The sequence below is a fragment of the Salvelinus namaycush genome, chromosome 1 (genome assembly GCF_016432855.1).
Source record: "Salvelinus namaycush isolate Seneca chromosome 1, SaNama_1.0, whole genome shotgun sequence".
Classification (NCBI taxonomy): domain Eukaryota; kingdom Metazoa; phylum Chordata; class Actinopteri; order Salmoniformes; family Salmonidae; genus Salvelinus; species Salvelinus namaycush.
Window position 1 is genome coordinate 60,612,212 of NC_052307.1, and position 23,305 is coordinate 60,635,516.

At 44.4% G+C, this 23,305-nt stretch overlaps 1 protein-coding gene across 2 annotated transcripts in view; it reads right to left on the bottom strand.

Moving 5' to 3' along the window:
* Window positions 1-5,301: 5,301 nt before the first annotated feature.
* The window catches only part of LOC120046509 (SH2 domain-containing adapter protein F-like), a 121,702-nt gene continuing 103,698 nt past the window's right edge, over window positions 5,302-23,305 (bottom strand). For both annotated transcript variants that reach the window (XM_038991816.1, XM_038991807.1), the window contains 3 exons: window positions 15,425-15,602; window positions 15,094-15,213; window positions 5,302-7,824 (listed from right to left, as the gene is read on the bottom strand). In XM_038991816.1, coding sequence (XP_038847744.1) covers window positions 7,638-7,824; window positions 15,094-15,213; window positions 15,425-15,602 — 485 coding nt within the window. In that variant the 3' untranslated portion in view covers window positions 5,302-7,637. The remainder of the gene's footprint in view (window positions 7,825-15,093; window positions 15,214-15,424; window positions 15,603-23,305) is intronic.

Here is a 23,305-nt window from a genome sequence, read left to right on the forward strand (position 1 = left end):
AACTTGGATTAGCTAACACAACGTGCCATTGGAACACAGCAGTGATGGGTGCTGATAATGGGCCTCCGTAGATATTCCATTAAAAATCAGCCGTTTCCAGCTGCAATAGTAAATTACAACATTAACCATGTCTACACTGTATTTCTGATCAATTTGATGGTACTTTAATGGACAAAAAATGTACATTTCTAAGTGACCCCAATCTTTTGAACGGTAGTGTACATGTAGGTAGAGTTATTAAAGTGTCTATACAGAGAGTAGCAGCTGTGTAAAAGAGGGGGAGGGAGGGGGAGGCAATGAAAATAGTCTGGGTAGCCATTTGATTAGAAGATATCACTATAATATCATGGCCGGCCGGTGTGCAGTGAGAACTGGGTTGGGATTGTGTGGTGGAGCAGATGACCATTCATTACTAGGTTGACGGCAGTGACTTTATCCTCTTTTACTATTCTTGCAATACCCCGTCCTTGATTCAACCAACAGAGAGTAGCTCTATGGCACTTACCATTGAATAGACCTTTACCATGGTAACTGGTAATCACAACGGTATGGAGTTATTTACCAAACATCGTTTGGATTATCATTTTTTTTGTAACATGTTTGTTGCAGCATCAAGAAAAAGCCAACAGACAGAGGGTTTGGACTCAAACTCTACTTTATTTAGGTTGAAACTTGATGCCTCTATGTCCCCATACAATACATTCAGTATATACATTTGGCGATGAGGGACTGTACAGATATGTTATAGTAGTGAATACATACACGGGAAGAAAATGTACACAAAAGCATTAAAACCACTTGACCTCAGAGTGGCTAGAGAGACACCGAGTAAGTCAATGGCTGATGGCAACACACGCACACTTCTCTGAGGGTGAGAAGGACTATTTCAGGTTCCGAGAGAGACAATGTGAAGAGTGAGTCTGCCGATTGAGACAAAGCCCCTTCTTTGCCTTCCAGAGTCCCCTCCCTTCCTCCCTCCTTCTAGCCAGGCGTTCCTCTGGGCAGTGGACAACGTACGTGGGACCTTGCCTACAGTAGCATGCATCTGTCAGCAGCACTGAATAAAGATCCTCCTCTTCTTTATGTTTCATCTCTACCACACAAGAACATTCTTAAGACATATAGTGCATTCGGAAAGTATTTAGACCCCTTGACTTTTTCCAAATTTTGTTACGTTACAGCCTTATTCTAAACTGGATTAAATCGTTTTTTCCCTCATCAAATCTACACACAATACCCCATAACGACAAACCAAAAACAGGTTTAGACATTTTTGCAAATAAAAAAAACATGAAAATATTACATTTACATAAGTATTCTGACGCGTCACTCAGAACTTTGTTGAAGCACCTTGGCAGAGAATAGTCTTGAGTCTTCTTGGGTATGACGCTAGAAGCTTGGTACACCTGTATTTGGGGAGTTTCTCCCATTTTTCTATGAAGATCCTCTCAAGCTCTGTCAGGTTGGATGTGGAGCGTCGCTGCACAGCTATTTTCAGGTCTCTCCAGAGATGTTTGATTGGGTTCAAGTCCGGGCTCTGGCTGGGCCACTCAAGGACATTCAGAGACTTGTCCCAAAGCCACTCCTGCGTTGTCTTGGCTGTGTGAGTCTTGGCCAAAGAGTTCAATCTTGGGTTTATCAGACCAGAGAATCTTGTTTCTTACTGTCTGAGTCTTTAGGTGCCTTTTGGCAAACTCCAAACGGGCTGTCATGTGCCTTTTACTGAAGAGTGGCTTCAGTCTGGCCACTCTACCACAAAGGCCTCATTGGTGGAGTACTGCATAGATGGTTGTCCTTCTGTAAGGTTCTCCCATCTCCACAGATTAACTCTGGAGCTCTTTCAGAGTGACCATCGGGTTCTTGGTCACCTCCCTGACCAAGGCTCTTCTCCCCCGATTGCCCAGTTTGGCTGGGAAGAGTCTTGGTGGTTCCAAACTTGTTCCATTTAAGAATGATGGAGGCCACTGTGTTCTTGGGGACCTTCAACACTGCAGAATTTTTTTGGTATCCTTCCCCAGATCTGCGCCTCGACACAATCCTGTCTCATAGCTCTACGGACAATTCCTTCAACCTCATGGCTTGGTATTTGCTCTGACATGCACTGTCAACTACGGGACCTTATATAGACAGGTGTGTGCCTTGCCAAATCATGTGCAAACAATTCAATTTACCACAGGTGGACTCCAATCAAGTTGTAGAAACATCAAGGACGATCAATGGAAACAGGATGCACCTGAGCTCAATTTCGAGGCTCATAGCAAAGGGTCTGAAAACGTATGTACATAAGGTATGTTTTAATTTTTTATAAATGTACAAAAATGACAAAAAAAAGTTTCACTTTGTCATTATGGGGTATTGTGTGTAGATTGTTATTATTATTAAATTATTTAAAACATTTTAGAATAAGGCTGTAACGTAACAACATTTAACAAAGGAAGGGGTCTGAATACACACACACACACACACACAGTCGTGGCCAAAAGTTTTGAGAATGACACAAATATTAATTTCCATTCAGTGTTTTTAGATATTTTTGTCAGATGTTACTATGGATGTTACTGTTATGGGTAATTATTAACATTCAAACAGTTACTATGGAATACTGAAGTATAATTACAAGCATTTCATGTGTCAAAGGATTTTATTGACACTTACATGAAGTTGATGCAAAGAGTCAATATTTGCAGTGTTGACCCTTCTTTTTAAAGACCTCTGCAATCCGCCCTGGCATGCTGTCAATTAACTTCTGGGCCACGTCCTGACTGATGGCAGCCCATTCTTGCATAATCAATGCTTGGAGTTTGTCAGAATTTGTGGGTTTTGTTTGTCCACCCGCATCTTGAGGATTGACCACAAGTTCTCAATGGGATTAAGGTCTGGGGAGTTTCCTGGCCATGGACCCAAAATATCGATGTGTGGTTCCCCGAGCCACTTCGTTATCACTTTTGCCTTATGGCATGGTGCGCCATCATGCTGGAAACGGCATTGTTCGTCACCAAACTGTTCCTGGATGGTTGGGAGAAGTTGCTCTCGGAGGATGTGTTGGTGCCATTCTTTATTCATGGCTGTGTTCTTAGGCAAAATTGTGAGTGAGTCTACTCCCTTGGCTGAGAAGCAACCCCACACATGAATGGTCTCAGGATGATTTACTGTTGGCATGACACAGGACTGATGGTAGCGCTCACCGTGTCTTCTCCAGACAAGCTTTTTTCCAGATGCCCCAAACAATCGGAAAGGGGATTCATCAGAGAAAATGACTTCACCCCAGTCCTCAGCAGTCCAATCCCTGTACCTTTGGCAGAATATCAGTCAGTGCCTGATGTTTTTCCTGGAGAGAAGTGGCTTCTTTGCTGCCCTTCTCGACACCAGGCCAAGTCTTCACCCCACTGTGCGTGCAAATGCACTCACACCTGCCTGCTGCCATTCCCGAGCAAGCCTTGTACTGGTGGTGCCCCGATCCCGTAGCTGAATCAACTTTAGGAGACAGTCCAGCAAGCGCCAGGACTATCTTGTGCGCCCTGAAGCCTTCTGCAGAAATGCAGTGGAAATGTTTTTGGGGGATTCAGTTAATTTGCATGGCAAAGAGGGACTTTGCAATTAATTGCAATTCATCTGATCACTCTTCATAACATTCTGGAGTATATGCAAATTGCCATCATACAAACTGAGGCAGCAGACTTTGTGAAAATTAATATTTGTGTCATTATCAAAACTTTTGGCCACGACTGTATATATACACACACACACACACACACACACACACACACACACACACACACACACACATGTATACACATTCACAGTACCAGTCAAAAGTTGACACACCTACCCATTCAAGGGTTTTTCTTTATTTTTTACTATTTTCTACATTCTAGAATAATAGTGAAGACATGAAAACTATGAAATAACACATATGAAATCATGTAGTAACCAAAAAAAGTTAAAGAAATCTAAATATATTTTATATTTGAGATTCTTCAAATAGCCACCCTTTGCCTTAATGACAGCTTTGCACATGCTTGGCATTCTCTCAACCAGCTTCATGAAGTAGTCACCTGGAATGCATTTCAATTAATAGGTGTGCCTTGTTAAAAGTTAATTTGTGGAATTTCTTTCCTTCTTAATGCGTTTGAGCCAATCAGTTGTGTTGTGACAAGGTGGGGGGGTATACAGAAGATGGTCTTTCACCAAATAGGGATAAGTCCATATTATGGCAAGAACATCTCAAATAAGCAAAGAGAAACGACAGTCCATTATTACTTTAAGACATGAAGGTCAGTCAAGGCAGAACTTTTCAAGAACTTTGAAAGTTTCTTCAAGTGCAGTCGCAACAACCATCAAGCGGTATGATGAAACTGGCTCTCATGAGGACCGCCACAGGAATGAAAGACCCAGAGTTACCTCTGCTACAGAGGATAAATTCATTAGAGTTAACTGCACGTCAGATTGCAGCCCAAATAAATGCTTCAGAGTTCAAGTAACAGACACAAGTCAACATCAACTGTTCAGAGGCCCTTATGGTCGAATTGCTGCAAAGAAACCACTACTAAAGGACACCAATAAGAAGAAGAGACTTGCTTGGGCTACGAAACACAAGCAATGGACATTAAACCGGTAGAAATCTGTCCTTTGGTCTGATGAGTCCAAATTTGCGATTTTTGGTTACAACCGCTGTGTCTTTGAGAGACCCAGAGTAGGTGAACGGATGATTTCCGCATGTGTGGATCCCACCGTGAAGCATGGAGGAGGACGTGTGATGGTGTGGGGTGCTTTGCTGGTGACCCTGTCTGTGATTTATTTAGAATTCAAGGCACACTAAACCCGCATGGCTTCCACAGCATTCTGCAGCGATACGCCATCTGGTTTGCACTTAGTGGGACAATAATTTGTTATTCAACAGGACAATGACCTAAAACACACCTCCAGGCTGTGTAAGGGCTATTTGACCAAGAAGGAGAGTGATGGAGTGCTGAATCACCTGACCTCAACGCAATTGAGATGGTTTGGGATGAGTTGGACCACAGAGTGAAGGAAAAGCATCCAACAATTGTTCAGCATATGTGGGAACTCCTTCAAGACTGTTGAAAAAGCATTCCTCATGAAGCTGGTTGAGAGAATGCCAAGAGTGTGCAAAGCTGTCATCAAGGCAAAGGGTGGCTACTTTGAAGAATCTCAAATATATTTTGATTTGTTTAACACTTTTTGCTTACTACATGATTCCATATGTGTTATTTCATAGTTGATGTCTTCACTATTATTCTACAATGTAGAAAAGAGTAAAAAATAAAGAAAAACCCTTGAATGAGTAGGTGTGTCCAAACTTTTGACTGGTACTGATATATTTATTTAATTAATAAATTGTGAGCACAATTTCCCTCCATTACATACAATGGCCCTCTCCGTCAACATCAGTTACCTCATGAAAGTGTGGGATAGTCTAATCATGACATTGACAAACTCCTAAACCTGCCATGAAGAGTCATATACTGTATGCCAGTGGTTCCCAACCAGGGGTACTAGGACCCCTGGAGGGTACTTGGTCTATCCACAGGGGGTACCTTGAGAAGACTCATGAGACCATAGGCCTACTGGTAAAATGCACATGAGGGGGTCCTTCAGTGGTACTCCGGGCAGAGTAAAATTCAGTTGGTGGTACAGTAACCAAAAAAGTTTGGGAACCATTGCTGCTGTATGCAACCCTACTTTACTTGTTCCCTTATCTTACCAACAGAATCAATTCACCTCCAGCAAACACTCATATAATTCTCTGGAAATGCCAATTGGAGGACAGCCTTAGATTTCCACATCTGCAATGATGCCACCTACTGGCTATGGGATTGCATAGCATGCTTCAGCACTCTCCTTATTAACATTTAGATTTTAAAGGACACGTCAGTCCCTCTGGTTCAGGGGAGAAGTCAAACTCAAAGAACAAAGAGAGGCTTCAAGCAATGTCTCTAACCTCAAGGTCTGTACCAGAATAAGATAGGGTCGTGTGGGTAGAGAGGATAGAACACAGAGACAATGGAGGAAATCAAGAGTAAAGTGAATAAAAAAACAATTTTGAGGTGTGTAATTACAACAATAATTACAACAAATAGATGGGTTATGACAGACTGGAGGTCTGAGTTCATTCAGGAAAATGGAGTCCTCCGATTGGTCCATGGGGTTTCTACAGACAGTCATTATGTGAGGCTTGACAATCCCATTGGTCACGAGACACCATTACTCATCAGTGTCTCAGAGTCAGAGTCAGGCCACAGAGGCAGTTGGACACATGAAGCAGAACTGACTAAAACACAAAGCGAAGCACCACAGTATATGAGGCCAGGCCCAGGGTATTCAGGCTCTGCCCAAACACGATCACATGGCAGAGAATAGTGAGGGCCGGATGCCGCGAGGCAGGCCTTCACAGAGAGGGGTAACACATCTGTAATAAGAAGAATTACCCCAGAATAAATTACAGTCACAGAACAATCGTTGAAAGAAGCAGAACTCTAGAAATCAGCGGATCTAATCCGACTGATTCAACCCATGCATTATAAGGCATTAACCAAACATTTGTTACTGACATCACACAATTTCATAGTGACTATACATACAAATGCTGATCTGTAAAATGTAGTTTTAAAAATAAGAACCAAAAACATTATCTGATTGACTGGTTTATGCAAAAACATATTCTTAAACCATAGATGCAATTTGTTGGGAATCAGAGTTGCATGGTGGGGGTTGGATCAATATCTGCAATCCCATTGTACCTATTGATCTGCAGATTCACGAATGAAATTGATTTTCTGAGGTAGACAATGCAGGCATATTCCATTCTACCCATACAAAGATATTCTACGATGGCGGATTGGGAAGGTAATTTAGCCCATTTTGAGACTAGGCGCCCATCTCTGGCTCATTTGGCCAATGGGGCTACTGCTGTGTAACATAGTGATCCATATATCAGTCTGCTGACTGTGAAACCAGAGCTGTACTTACACTGTCCTACCAATGGGACCCCCGTGGTGAAGGATATCAGAAATTGCAGTCCCGGGAATAGACAGAGACGTCAGTCTGTAGACCGTACAGCACTTAAACACTAAACTGTTGTTGCACTGATGGGGAAAGTATTCACACAGGGCAGGTTTATTGAGTTTGCAGGCCACTGTAGAGTGCCCATATATAACCCAACTCCAATACATTAATGTGCCTTCCACACTTCCTTTATAAAGGACATTACAATCTTTAGCTTCCCCTCACTAAATAAACACTTTCAGCATAACATGGAGCCAAATCCAATATGAACAGGTCTTGTGTGGAGGAGATTGGTAGAGTGGTACTGTTGAGGAAGCAGCTGTGGGATCAGTCAAACAATCCTTGTCAGCAGATAATGTGTCAGTCAATGATGCAATGATAATGTTGTAGCAAATACAAACAAAAAGTTAATAGCTGGTCTGGGATCAGGTGGGTGATGACAGGTGAGCTGTGTTATCATCATCATCCCTGCCTCCTCCGCCAACTTGAACTCTGTCCTTCAGACCAATCAGACAGAAGGAGAAAGGCAGAGTGACAGGGTTTCCCATGGGCGGTGGCAGGAGGGCATCTGACCCCTGACCCCTGTGTGACCTTTGGGGAAAGACGTGTCACTATAGTGTCCTGATGGCCACGGGGTAGAGCAGGGACATGTGCTCGGCCCCCTTGATGGGCAGCTTGCGGCTGGAGTAGAAGTGGATGATCTCAGGGACACTGTCGAAGGGACAGCTGTTCTGACCCAGGATGTACTTGTTCTCCTTCGTCCTCGACAGCTTCATGTGCATGAAGCCCTGGCTGCTCCTAGAAGGAGAGAGAAAACAGTATTTCAGCTCTAAAAACGATGAATGCTTTATCTCCCAGCGGTACAGTGTGACAGATCATTCCCAGCCGATGCAGTACAGTAGGGCTGGGTTAGAACCCAGGTCACATACTGCGTGCTCCTATGTACAGTAAGTAGAGAGTCCTACTAGTCTAATGAGCAGCCAGGAAGAATCACTTAGGCTACACCAGTTAATAAATGCAGAGCAAATTAAAAGCTCCCTGGGCTGTGCTCCCTTCAGTATTTCTAGGGCTGAGCCTGGAGCCTTGGATCTGTGTGCTTTACAGCTCTTAAGTAATCTCCTGCTCTGGAGCCTTGTCTTAATGAGAAATGTGGCTGTATAAAACCCATTATGCTGCACTAGACAGAAGCTGCAGGGAGGAGGGCAGTGACACAGGCCTTTGATCACATAGAAGGAGAAGGAGGAGTGGAGAAGAGGAAGAGAGAGAGGTGAGAGAGAGAGGGGAAGGAGAGAGAGAGAGAGAGAGAAAGAGGGACATGGTGAGGTAGAGGGGAGAAAGAGAGAGAGGAAGATAGCGAGGAAGAGGGGGAGAGGGGGAAAAGGGCAGTGACACAGGCCTTTGATCACATAGAAGGAGAAGGAGGAGTGGAGAAGAGGAAGAGAGAGAGGTGAGAGAGAGAGGGGAAGGAGAGAGAGAGAGAGAGAGAAAGAGGGACATGGTGAGGTAGAGGGGAGAAAGAGAGAGAGGAAGATAGCGAGGAAGAGGGGGAGAGGGGGAAAAGGGAGAGAGAGAAGAAGAGGGAGATGGTGAGATAGAGGGGGAGAGGGGCTAGCGGAAAAGTCCTCAGGAGACCATTTATCAGAAACCTTTTTTCTTTTTAACACAGACTCATGGTCCCAGAGAATGTTTTTTCCCTTCTGTTTGCATTGTGCAATGCCAAAGATACTGCAGAATCAGCTCACCCGGAGGACTTACACAGTTAGGAAAAGTATATATACAATATTTAGCAGAGCAGGTGTCACCTCTCCTGTCAACAGAAATAAAACAGTGGAATAACAGCCAGACAGTGATGGACTGCAATGACTTCCTGTTCCCATAAGAGGGGAGTGGCATTCAAAGATGGAAATATGTTTTCTTATCCATTCTGTCTCTGTGTGTGTGTGTGTGTCCATTATCAGCAGAAAGCACAAATTGCTGGGCATCTTAAATGAGATGTCCATACTTCCCTTATCTTATAAATACATTTGAAAAGCCTGAAGCCATATTATCTCAAGACACCAGCAGAAACAAAGCCATGGAGAGAACATTAGGATCAAGAGGAAATTTAACAGGTTCAATTAAGGGACAATAACCATTAAAAATGACATTTCTCAAAACATCAGAGGCAAATACTTACTGTAAGTCATATCTTTCATCAGTTCATGAACCAAGAGACAAACCTTAGTGTGACACGGTGGAACTAGTAAGGACCAATGCAGATGAAGGACAGTCAACAAGAATTCTCTCATATCTTCTCTTCAACACATTGCTGCTGTAAGACTGGCAAGTCACAGCCTTGACATGTATAGTTTCTGCACTAAAAGTATGGTTAGAGAGGGGGAGATAGAAGGAGAGAGGAGTCGGAGAGGGGGAGACAGAGACCGTAAAAGAAACGAGGGAGATTGAGAGCATCTAGCGTGAGGAGAGGTGGATGATCGTTTTATAAGAGAGCTGAGGGAGACTGCAGGGTTTCTCTGCTGCTATAAAAGTGAAGTAAATACAGCTAGTTTCAGCCTCCTCCATCACTGAGCCTGATCAGCCAGCCAGCTCCTCCAGTTGAATACGTCTCTGTCATTACTAGGATGTTCATCAAATCAAAGTTTATTGGTTGGAGTAGATGAGGACAGATATCTCTAGTCACACAGCCGGTTCACTGCCTACATCCCAAAATACACCCTGTTCCCCATTTAGGGCTTAGGCCAAAAGTAGTGCACTATATAGGGAATTAGGGTGCCCATTTGGGATGCAGTCACTGTGTTGCTGCTTCTTAAGCTGGGCCAGGAGAGGAGAGGCCACTCTGAAGGCAAAGTGTGTTTGATTCATCAACAGCTTGAGGAGATAGGCCTTGGGTTACACGAGCACACCACTTAAAAAGCTAAACACATCAATAGGAATAATAATAATTTTTTAACTAAGATTTCCTTACCCGTCAGCGTTTAGCTACGCTTATCGCGTTTCAGCTCCGTGGAGACTCAGAGACAGCGGCGCAACAGACCACTACTCACTGCTGTCTGATAACAGAAATGTAGGGCTATTTTTGACAAGACTGGACCTTTTGTGTTTGTTATCGTATCCTATTTAGTTGTGCGCTTTTATTGTCTAATCGGGATTAATTTCCCTCTGGAGGTCTGATGTCCTGTTCACCGGGGTCTATGACTTTCACTTGAACCCTCTCATCCCCACAGCAGAGAAATAGGCTGACAGCCGTCATCGTTTATCTCTACCTCCCATATATTAGACTGCACCACGAATGATGCTTCAATGTAATAAATCCATGGCTTCAGAGAAGCCAAACTCACCCAACAGAAGATAATGATCCAGAAAGAAAGCCATGACCTTATGAAGCATTGTGGGACAATGAAATGTCCTGAATAGCTATTCTTCCGGTTTAATACGTACTGCGGCAGCCACAAACAGAGCGTGTCTGACTGGAAGGATTACAAACATGATCAGGACATGACCATACCTGTTCCTCGTGGTTTAGAGTGACTTTAAAAACAAGAATGTGGTTGGTGCTGCTCATTATAGGTCAACTAGATTGTACAAAACACAAAGCTGTGTTGTTGTTGTGTTTGATTTGGGAACCATTCCAGTTGTGGTAATATCCAAGAAAACATGCATTAATAAAACGCATTGAACTGTGCACTGAACTGCACTGAACCACGCACTCCATAACAAACTGGGAGAGCCCTCACTGGGAGAGCCCGGTGTCTCTCACAAGAAAGACAAAGAGACACTTTTCTGAGACACTTTTGCCTCTCCTGACATGAGTTCAACTGCCAACACGGAGAGCTTTTGTTGTTCTTTCTACAACTCCAAGGCTTTCTAGTTTCCCATGTGTTATAGCATCAACACATTTTGTTGCATAAATCATTGTTTTCCTCTTTCATCAACGGTTTATTTTCTACCTCAGTCAGCCCGTAAACCCGGCTGTGTAAAACCCCTCCCTAGGGGGAGGAGGGAGAGCTACGCCTCTCAGAGACCAGTGAAAGGCTAAATGTGTTTTATGCACCTAAAAGACCACTCATCTTCAGAGAGGAGAGAGAAGAGAGAAGAGAGGAGGGGGGAGAGAGAGAGAGAGAGAGAGAGAGAGAGAGAGAGAGAGAGAGAGAGAGAGAGAGAGAGAGAGAGAGAGGAGAGAGAGACAGAGACCAGTGAAAGGCTAAATGTGTTTTATGCACCTAAAAGACCACTCATCTTCAGAGAGGAGGAGAGAGAAGAGAGGAGAGAGGAGAGAGAGACAGAGACAGAGACAGAGACAAGGTACCCTCTCTCCCTGTCAAAAGGCTCTCGAGACTCATGGTTAGTGAAAGTCTGGGCCTTCATCAATGATGCAAAGCACAAACGTGTCGCCGAATTGGCCCCATGAATGTTTCAGCAGCTCCAGACATGGAGTATCTAAACACAGGGTCTCTAGCCTCTGCCACAGAGGTTTCAGCATCTGCCAAGATGGAGTAGCTGACCTAAACATTGGGTTTCCAGCCTCTGCCACAAAGGTTTCTAGGAAGCAGGAGAAGGAGGCTCCAACATGAGCAGACTGAACTCTGTGTCACCCCCTCCCCACTGCCGGCTCCATGAATCAACCCGCTGATTGTTTACTGGGTTGATCTGAATGACCCTACAACCTCCTCTGCTTCCTACCAGTACTGCACAACAAACACAGTCACGCTGGCAGGACACAGGCACATGATCCACCACACACACCAGAGCGGTTTAGAAATATCTGCCTTCCTGCCTTTGCCCTCTGCCCTGTGTGGATGACATCTCCACTGATCCGCGCAGGAGGTCCAACAAAGAGTGTGTTGTAAACAGCCTTTTACACAACTATGATTTATGGTTCACAAGCACACAGACACGGAACAATTCATTCCATCACTCCTTTCTGGATTAGTCCCATTATTCTGGGATGGACATTGGTGGTCCTAGACACACTCAGAAGTCTACGCGTTTGAACTTTGAACTCAGAGTCAATATGACTTTCTACTACAGTGACTGGCCATGGAGGCAGCCGGACTGACAGGGTCAGAGGTTCAGTGCTGCTGGCTGAAAGGTCACAGTGCGTGGGCTCTGACTGAGAAGGACAGCTCCTACTGGAGATCAACACTGCTCTCCTCCACCCCCTCAGACACAGCATGGGACGTGTCCTAGTAACCTCCCGAGTGGCGCAGCGGTCTGAGGCACTGCATCTCAGTGCAAGAGGCATCACTACAGTCCCTGGTTCGAATCTAGGCTGCATCACATCCGGCCATGATTGGGAGTCTCATAGGGCGCCGCACAATTGGCCCAGCGTCGTCCGGGTTTGGCCGGGGTAGGCCGTCATTGTAAATAAGAATTTGCCTACTTATTTGCCTACGAATTTGCCTACTGACTTGCCTAGTTAAAAAAAGTCACCCCAAACAACCCCAGCCCTGTCTATCCAATAAGGCCTACCAGCCTACTGCACCAGACAGTCCAGCCAATGGCCCAGCACTGTCTGTCCAATCAAGCCCACCAGTCTAATTCCCTGTGTGTCCCCCCAGGCAGGCCAGAGCAGAGTCCCAGAGCTCTGGTAATGAAATGAGCAGTCAGTCAGTGTGAGGAGCAGTGGAGCAGCTCTGGACAGCATCATCTCCTCCTGCCAGCAGAGATGAGCCTAAAGCAGACTGACGAGGAGCGTCCTTGGGACCAGCAACGGTTTTTCCTCCCGCTGCAACGTATCTAATCTATCGCTGACTTTATCGACAGATATGTGCTTTATTGTGATTAACAAAAGAACACAAATGCCAGTTTGTATCTGAAGAAAGGTGACAATAATACTGTAGAACTGTCTTCCATGGCCATAACTCAAGCAGTTATCCTCTCTGCAGCTCATATCAGAGGAACTTTCTCTGCCCCTGTGGTGAAATGTTTTTCTCAGCCAGGTATTGCTGAGTGCTGGTGAAATGGCAGCCCGCTGACACTCATCAGTTGGCTGGCTCCCTGCGGTGGTGTGAGCCCTCAGAGCCTTCTGAGTCGATGGGATGTGACTGCCCTGTGGAGGTGAATGCCAGCTGTGCAGCGAGACCCTTTAAGCTACCCTCCAGTCAAATGTCAGACCAGACGAAACAAATCAGGGCCTGTCCCCTGGACCCTCCGCTGGCCTGGAGACAGGTCACAGTCAGGGGGCAGAGGTCAGCTAGGGGGGCATTATGAATTCAGTTCTGGGCAAGTCAGCGGGGCCAGAGATGTTACCTGGTGGAGGTGGGAGGGCATCATGTAGGAAGGACAGGGTTCTTAAAGGTGATGTGTATAACCATACTGAAGAGACAGTCAGCAGGTAGGTAGGAGGTGAGGAAGACTCCTGGAGGCAGAATAATGGTGCTGTACTGTGTGTTGACCTGGTACTCTATCAATAGAACTCTACTCTATGATAACCCGTGAACACCCTCAGTGGTGTGTGTGTGTGTGTGTGTGTGTGTGTGTGTGTGTGTGTGTGTGTCATACTGTATATAGTGCCTTCAGAAAGTATTCATACCGCTTGACTTATTCCACATTTTGTCATGTTACAGCCTGAATTCAAAAAGGATTAAGTCAATTTATTTTCTCACCCATCTACACATTATACCCCATAATGACAAAGTCAAAACATGTTTTTAGAAATGCACATTTATTGAAAATGAAACCTCTAATTTACATGAAGTCAATACTTTGTAGAAGCACCTTCCATCTTTCCACAGATTTTCAATGTGATTCAAGTCTCGGCTTTGTCTGGGCCACTCAAGGACTTTCACATTCTTGTTCTGAAACCATTCCACCTTTGCTTTGGCTGTATGCTTGTGGTCATTGTACTGTTAGAACGTAAATCTTCGCCCCAGTCTAAGGTAATTTGCACTCTGAAGATGGTTCTCATCAAGGATTTGCCTGTATTTGGCTCCATTCATTGTTCCCTCTGTCATTACCAGTCTCCCAGTCCCTGCCGCTGAATCGCATCCACATAGCATGATGCTGCCACCATCAAGTAGGGATGAGGATAGACAGATGATGAGCTGTGCCTGGTTTTCTCCAGGCATAGCGCTTTGTATTCAGGCCTAAGAGAACAATTGTCTCATCAGACCACAGAATCTTTCAGCATTTTTGCAAATTCTAGGCGTTCTGTCATGTGCCTTTTTCTCAGTAGCGGCTTCCATCTGACCACGCTACCATAAAACCCAGATTGGTGAAGTACTGTAGAGACTGTTGTCCTTCTGACAGGTTCTCCCATCTCAGCCAAGAAACTCTGAAGTTCACTGAAAAGAACTTCAGAGTTTCTTGGCTGAGATGGGAGAACCTGTCAGAAGGACAACAGTCTCCACAGTACTTCACCAATCTTGGTCACCTCCCTGACCAAGGTCCATGTTGCCCGGTTCGGTCAGACGGCCAGCTCCAGGCAGAGTCTGAGTCGTTCCATATGTTTTCAATTTCCTGATGATGGAGACCACTGTGCTCTTGGAAACTTTCAACACTCTAGAAATTGTTTTATACCCTTCCCCAGATATATGCCTCATCACAATTCTATCTCGGAGATCTACGAACAGCTCTGACATGCACTGTCAACTGTGGGACCTTATACAGACAGGTGTGTTACCTTCTAAATTATGTCCAAACAATTGAATTGGCCACAGGTGGACTCCAATCAAGTTGTAGCGACAGCTCAAGGGTGATCAAAGGAAATTGGATGCACCTGAGCTCAATTTGGAGTGTCATAGCACAGGGGTATGAATACTTATGTAAATGAGATATTTCTGTATTTAATTTTCAATAAGTTTGCAAACATTTTAAAAACATGTTTTCACTTTGTTATTATGGGGTATTATGTGGATTCAATCAAAATGGATTCAATCAAAATAATAAATGTTGAATTTAGGCTGTAACAACAAAATATGGAATAAGTCAAAAGAGGTAGGAATACTTTCGGAAGGCACAGTAGGTACTGGGTGCTGTATATTCTCTAGTGTGTGAGAGGGTGGTGTGTCATCAACTGTACACTGATTACTTGTGTGTAGTGGACAGTATGTATGGGAAGGGTCTTACTTGAGTGAGAGGGAGAAGTCGTTCTTGCTGGTCTCACTGTTCCTCACCAGGTAGCTGGCCTCTTTACACAGCCTCAGCAGAGACTCCGCATCCGTCCTGCTGATCGCTCCATGGTACCAGCTACAGGGCGGAGAGAAGAGGGAGGATAAAACAGAGTTTCAAGTGGAGAAAGTGTCTTATCTAACATCAAAAGACAATCAAATATCTCCACACAGCTCTACCTCAGAAGCACCAACACAAAAGTACCAAATCCCTAGAGAGAATCACAGGAATAGAATTACTAGTCATTATAGATCTGTGGATAGAAAGACAGTAGGGGAGGATGACTTACAATTGGCTCTCCAGGGACAAGGAGGGGTCAATGCGTTCCCCCAGAGCAGCACTGCAGTGGTCCAGAGAGCTCATCTTGGTGTTGACCAGACAGCAACTGGAGTGGATGCGGGGCGGACGCCCTCCTTTACCCTCCTTGGTGGGCGACATTCTGGACTTCTCCGCCCCTTCAAACTGGACTGTAAATGAAGGAGAGACCCACAGCCAGATATGAGTATCACAATACAACAGCATCTCAATAGAGGTCTTCCTGGAGACATTTCAAATATCAGCCTTGGAACATTGGACACCCCGCCTCCTTTTTTGTAAAAAGCTAAGGGACGGGCCTCGAGAAATGTAACCACTCAAATTCATAGAGCTATGGATGCAAGGACAGACCATCTATGACATCATAATTACAGTTTTAACCATGTTTTGAGGCTATTCGGTGTTTGTTTACATTGTTTGTAAACAGAGTAAAAACAAGCTGATATTTTGGAGCCTGATGGGGGACAGTTGAACTAAGCTCATGACACATTTACAAGTTATATTGTTCAAGAATCAATGGGTATATATCATTACATTATAAGTCTAAAATGGATGTAGCAACTAAGGATTCTAGCTTCAACAATCTGACCATTGAAATCCATCTTGTGTTTCCTGTATTCATCAATTATAAGCAATTCAATTAAAGTGGCGTTGAGTTCAGAGAAGCATGTGTTCAAAACATCAGGCATATCTGTGAAACATTGAGCTGCTGTGACTTAATTTTCATGATTCCTCCTGGTCTTTCCCGGCTGTGCTGCAGTGAGATGTGTTAATGAGAGGAGACAGCCATGCCTCAGTGTTTAAACACACACCCCACCACTCTGTACAACACATCCCCCTCAAGGAACTTCACAGATGAAGGCAGAGCGAGACAGAAATCAATCCAGCCACACTGTGTACACAATGCCAGACGGGAGGGAAAACACAACATGCACAAACTAGTCCAGGTTAATCATTGAGCCAGGCCTTGAAAAGTGCCAAGGTCACTAACTAGAGAATAGACAGGCTCCCTTGGAAGTTGGCACTTCTCAGGGCTTTGCTGCTCGGCCTGATGGGGGATCGGAGGTGATCCATCCAAATCGTGACACGACCCTGACAGAGTCAGAGGTCAGAGATTTGCTTTTAGACCAATCAGAAACAAGCTACTTAATCTCCCTATTTACACAGTCTGATGTGAGATCCGACGGTGGAAGGGGACCAGGAGTAGAAGTTGAAACCTCAGATCTTTCTGGTAGTGGTCAGCGGTCAGAGACACTGACACAGGAGAGTGGGCTGTTTTACTCCACAGGTCATTTCTGTAGTTGATGTCACACCATCCTTTGGAAAGAGCCCCATTTCCAATTGCCTTGGCTTGCTACCCCCAGCAGTAAACGGAGTTCACCCTTCAACATCAAACACATTGCCAGTCTGTCACTGCCAGAATGCTGAAGACCGCTTTAGGGCTTCAAGAGGAGTGGAGCAACATCAAACGTTGAGCCTCTGATGGAAGCAGTTCATTTAGCATACTCTTAGTTGTGATTGCATGCCCCCCGCCACCACTCATCTCAAGGGCTAATCTCACTCCAGGCCTGGGTTTAACTTCACTGAGTGGACATAGCTCCTCCAGACAGACAGACAGACAGACAGACAAGAGCTGCTGGAATCACAACATATCGATGGAGAGGGGTGGAATAAGCGTGTCTAGTCTAGACCACACCTCCAGTCAAATGATAGCGTTTCACTTTCTGTAAAGCTATTGTAACATTGAGAGTCCTTACAGTCCTTCCACCATTATACACTGAACAAAAGTATCAAACTGCTGGTCCCATGTTTCATGAGCTGAAATAAAAGATCTCAGAAATGTTCCATACGCACAAAAAGCTTATTTCTCTCAAATGTTGTGCACAAATTTGTTTACATCACTGATAGTGAGCATTTCTCCTTTGCCAAGATAATCCATCCACCTGAAAAGTGTGGCATATCAAGAAGCTGATTGAACAGCATGATCATTACACAGGTGCTGGGGACAATAGAAGGCTACTGTGCAGTTTTGTCACACAGCAAAAGTCTCAAGTTTTGAGTGAGTGTGAAATTGGCATGCTGACTGCAGGAATGTCCACCAGAGCTGTTTCCAATGAATTGAATGTTAATTTCTCTACAACAAGCCACCTCCTATTTCGTTTTAGAGAATTTGGCAGTATGTTCAACCGGCCTCACAACCACAGATCACGTGTAACCACGCCAGTCCAGGACCTCCACATTTGGCTTCTTCACCTGCGGGATCGTCTGAGACCAGCCACCTGGACAGCTGATTAAACTGTGGGTTTCCACAACTAAAGAATTTCTGAACAAACTTAGGGAAGCTCATCTCATCATCCTCACCAGAGTCTTGACTGCAGTTCGCTGTCGTAACTGACTTCAGTGGACAACTGCTCACATTCGATGGCCACTGGCACGCTTCATGGCTGAATCCCGGTTGAATCCCGGTTTAAACTGTACCAGGCACATGACCGACAGCGTTTATGGCGTTGTGTGGGCCAGCGGTTTGCTGATATCAACGTTGTGAACAGAGTGCCCCATGGTGGCAGTGGGGTTATGGTATGGGCAGGCATAAGCGACGCACAACAAACACAATTGTATTTTATCGATGTCAATTTGAATGCACAGAGATACCGTGACGAGATCCTGAGGCCTATTGTCGTGCAATTCATCCGCTGCCATCACCTCATGTTTCAGCATGATAATACACGACCCCATGTCGTAAGAATCTGTACATAATTCCTGAAAGCTGAAAATGTCCCAGTTCTTCCATGGTCTGCATATTCACAAGACATTGGCATGTTTGGGATGCTCTGGATCGACGTGCACGACAGCATGCTCCAGTTCCCGCCAATATCCAGCAATTTCGCACAGCCATTGAAGAAGAGTAGTACAACATTCCATAGGCCACAATCAACAGCCTGATCAACTCTATGCAAATTAGATGTGTCGCGCTGCATGTGGCAAATGGTGGTCACACCAGACACTGACTGGTTTTCTGATCCATGACCCTACTTTTCTTTTAGGTGTCTTTGACCAACTGATGCATATCTGCATTCCCAGTCATGTGAAATCCATAGATAAGGGCCTAATGAATTTATTTAAATTGACTGATTTCCTTACATGATCTGTAACTCAGTAAAATCGTTGAAATTGTTGCGTTTGTTTATATTTTATGAATCAATAAATGTAGATGTCTTCTAGAAAACAACCTCATGTAAATGCCTGACATGCACAACTAGAAGCAATTAACTGTCTGCCTGATGCTAAGCTACATACTGAACTGCAGAAACCTATTCTGAGCATCCCTGAAGCATGCACAGCATGTGCTTACCACTGGCAAAGCTACATCACACATACATGATCATGTTGTTCCTCCAGTGACCACCAGGGGCTCCCCTTAACCTAATTTATATTGTTCATGTGAATAAGTACTTATTTAATTTAATAAACTAAGGCTACGTTTACACAGGCAGCTCAATTCTCATGTTTTGCCCAGATAATTGGCTAAAGATCTGACTGGTCAAAATACCAATTTGTGCCAAAAATAAAAAATATCTGAATTGGGCTGCCTGTGTAAACACAGCCTCTAAAGCATTGCTCTAAAACTCAAACCAGTTCCATGGCTTGGCTATACAAAATTATAATGATACAGTTTATAGCACTAATACATAGTTGAGTCTGAAGATGACACACATTGTACAGTATAAATGAGGCCAAATTATTTGTTTTGCTAGTCTCCGTTGTTAAATAAAAGTCAAATATGGAGGATATATTCTCACAAATCCGTTTCTGTAAACGGTACAAGTAGCTCCCTTTATATATGTTTAATGTATATGTGTATGTGTGTGAGATAGGGTTTCCATGGAGACTGACCGGGTGGGAAAAGATGCGTGTTTGCAGCCCCTCACCCTGTCAGCCAGGACACAGCCAATCTGTAGCTCTGCAGCAAACCTTCCCCTGAGTGTACGTTTGTGCAATAATGTCAGAGAAAGAGACAGCAGGAGAGGGACTGCTGTAGTCTATATATTTTATTTCCTCTTTAATGAAACAAAACCCTATCTCTATAAAAAAAACAATGTCCCCTGTATCTCTGAAACAGTGGAGGCTACAGAGGGGAGGACGGCTCATAATAAATGGCCGGAACGGCGCAAACGGAATGGCATCAAACACCTGGAAGCTATGTGTTTGATACCATTCCACTAATTCCGCTCCAGCCTTTACCATGAGCCCGTCCTCTCCAATTAAGGTGCCACCAACCTCCTGTGCTCTGAACGTATATGTGTGTGTTGGTGTTGGCTATATGAGTGTGTCAGTATGTGTTGGTGAATGTGAGAGTATTATCAGAACACGAGGCGTTCCCATGTGAGGAAACCTTCGGTCAGCTATCTGTCATCACTGTGGCAGACAGCTGATAGCATCAGAGCATGTTCTATCACATACCAGTACATGACATTGGCAATGTCTGTCTCCATTCCATGTCTACGGCTATGAAGTAATATGAACCAACACTAAAGTCTGTTATTATTGGTTTGATCATGATAGTTTAGACTGACGTTCACCTGAGCCCTATTCAGTGCTCTCAATCCCACTTTAATTACGCCTAATACTAATTCCTAAACACCTCAATTAAACTCTGACATCTACAGTAACATCAGATCCACAAGGAACCAGCTCAATGTGATTAAATAATTGTTCTTCTCTTGCTTTTGACTCCTCCACCTAGGCAGAGTGAATGGCTATCCTCAGCGGCGTTCACCACTCAACCTCGACCGTCAGAACAGGCCTTTTCACAGGCAACGCACATAGCTTCAAAGAGGCATTACTAAGGAGTAAGCCACTAACAACAACAAAAGAGCAACCATTTTATTTGTTTGAGTGTGAAGAGCCCGTGTCTTCTATGATTGCCAACCGTCTCCCCCACAATAGCTGGAGCTGCAGTGGTATTATAGTTTGGCTGATTCCTGGCGATACTCAGCCCAAACTCATTCCCTTTCATTCTCCACCGCTCACACTCAGGACAGACAAGAGGAGATTGAAGAGAGGATTGGCACACAGGTAATGAGCCCTGGGGGGGCAGTTAGAGTGATGGAAGGACCCACGCGGACGCACACACACACACCATTCTGTGTGTGTGTCTGCCAGCCTGTCTACACTACCTGTATTGTGGCGTGTAAAGCAGAGCAAATGGAATCTCGGTATCAGATTGAACCGTCAGTCAGACGGTGATGGATGGTTGAAGGGCCCACCCTCTCCAGCCTTCCACCTATCTCTACAGGCTCCCAACAAAACACAGGCTGCAGGGATGGAGGGAGGGGGATGGAGGTAGAGAGGAAGGGAGATGGAGAGAGGGAGCTGATTGGCTGGGACTTAGATAAATGCAGGCCACAAAGGTCAAAAGGACATCTAGAGGACCAGAACATGCCTAGAGCAAAGCAGAGCAGAGAGAGAGCGACAAAGGAATCCAGCAAGCTGAAAACCACTCACTACTGCCTTCTCTCACTGAGACAACCACCCACCTTCCACACAGCACATTTACTAATTAAGCCAGCTAATTAATTCTCATTTACTAATGGTACTTCCATCAAAAGAGTGAGTTCACTGGTCAGTGGGGAAAGCTTGAGATCTACTGCTGTATTATAGGGTTACAATTAAGATTTCCAGCTTGACGTGTGAAATGATTAACAGGTCTGAACGCTCATTGAAATGCATGGCACATTGTGAGCATCAAACCATGAAACCATACAAGGCCATGGGAGAGAACGAGCAGCTTGTAAAACCACTGCTTTCTGTTGACATCCAGAGAATATTGTGCTTTGGGAAGTCGAATAAGGATCTGTTGAAAGGATTATATAGAAACACATTTGCTGAGCCCAATGGTCTTATTCTCTGATGAGTTCAACATCAAGGCATGTTATTTTTCTATCTAATCCCAAAACGTATTCCGACGTTTTTTCCAAAAACAAAGGAACAATCCTCCAAAGGCTTAAAAGCCCGCAGATTCCTTGAACAAAAATGAAATCTGGATATCTTTTAATTACACTGTTTTGTATTCTAGTGAGACAACGGGAGGAGAAGGTAAGAGAATGGCCTAAACACCCAGACAATCAATTCACATCAGAAAACAAAGGCAAAAGCTGTTTATTACATCCAGACAAAGGACTCTGTCTTCTATTTATATGTAGATGTAATATCTGTACTGTCACGGCTGTCAGGCAATATTTAAATATGATAATGATGTTGAACTGGTGAGACAGGTTCTGTTCGGCTGTACCGGGCGCTGTTCCATCCAGGTCCATATCACACAGCTAATCATAATGGCCCTGGTAACACTTGTAACCTGGAGACCTGGCTAGGGCCAGGAGGAGCAATGGCTTTTGCCCCTAACAACAGTTCTAGGATCAGATTAATTACCCTACACCCAACTTTAACCATTAGGAGGATGTCAAAACATCTGACCCTGTAGCAGTGGTTAGGAACAACTTCTACCTACTCTTACTATGTCCTCTTGTTTGAGTGGAGGCCTGCCTGTAGCCAGAGGCGACAGGAGGTGAGAAGCATGCAATTGTACTCACAGGAAGGTCAGAGAGCCCTCCACCCCCAGTCTCTATATCCAACATCTGACCCATGTAATGTAGTGGGAGTTCAGACAGAGAGAGGATCCTCTTTCAGCCAGACGCCACACTAAAACCCACTCATACCCCATGCATGGGTGAAGTGGAGCCATTCCCAAGGCATTATGGGGCATAAATCAAACATCTGCCCTGTCCTCACCCTCAGAACACAGCCAGCTCATTTTACTGGCTCGCTCTCTGGTGGAGGGAGGATGGCTCATTGTACTGGTTGGAATGGAATGGATAGAACAGTATGAAGGACAAACACATTTCCAATTTAAACCCCAGACTCCATTGGTCTCTCTACAGTAGTACACCCCCTCTACACTACCAGGGGAGTACAGAGCCTCAGCCTGAGTATAAGTTCTGCTAAACATGGTCCCTCTCCTCGCTCTCCCTGGATAATTAGTTACTGATTGTAGAGCTGTGGAAAAGCTGCAAACATTGGCAAACACATGGAGGCTTCATAATTGGAAATGGACCAAGACACTATTCATCGAATCACAAGCAAGTCTCATGTCACAAGGTCCATGTCTCAAGTGAGTCTCAAGTAGAATGGGTCGGTGAGTCTTGAGTCAAGTCCAAGTCTGCATTCTAAGAGGAAGTCAAGTTGAGACACGTTTTTTTATAAGTCAATTTAAAAATGCATCTATACATGTGATGACTGCAAATCTTTGTCTATTTATTGAGGCTACCAGACAGCACTTTTTATAGTTTTGTCTACAACACATTTGGATGATGTAATTGTAAAATAGGGATCTTGTAGCGGTCGTCAGGGCGTGACATCAGCAGAAGGCAAGGCAGGTTGACGTGCTCAGAGTGTAGATTTATTTTACAGGTCTCAGGGATTCAATGGTGAAAGCCCATATCATACAACATATACAAGTAGAGTTACCAAATATACACAGCCCAAAAGAAATAGCTTCTGTACGAGGCATAACCTGTCCTATCTGAACGGACATTGGTAGCGGACAAGACAATACAGCCTCCCCTTGAGAAACCAAATCGAATCCATCTAACAGGAGCTCAAGCAGGTCCATATAAGGACTTGACCACTCCCTGGACCATACAATTACCCAATTGGCAATTCCAACCAATAAACTGGTTCTACAATGTAAAAGGACATTTCCACATCCATTGTTACATTTGTACATTTGTTTTAATCAGACTTGATGATTATTAATTTCATCACCATTCGTACATGAAACAATTATTTATCTTAT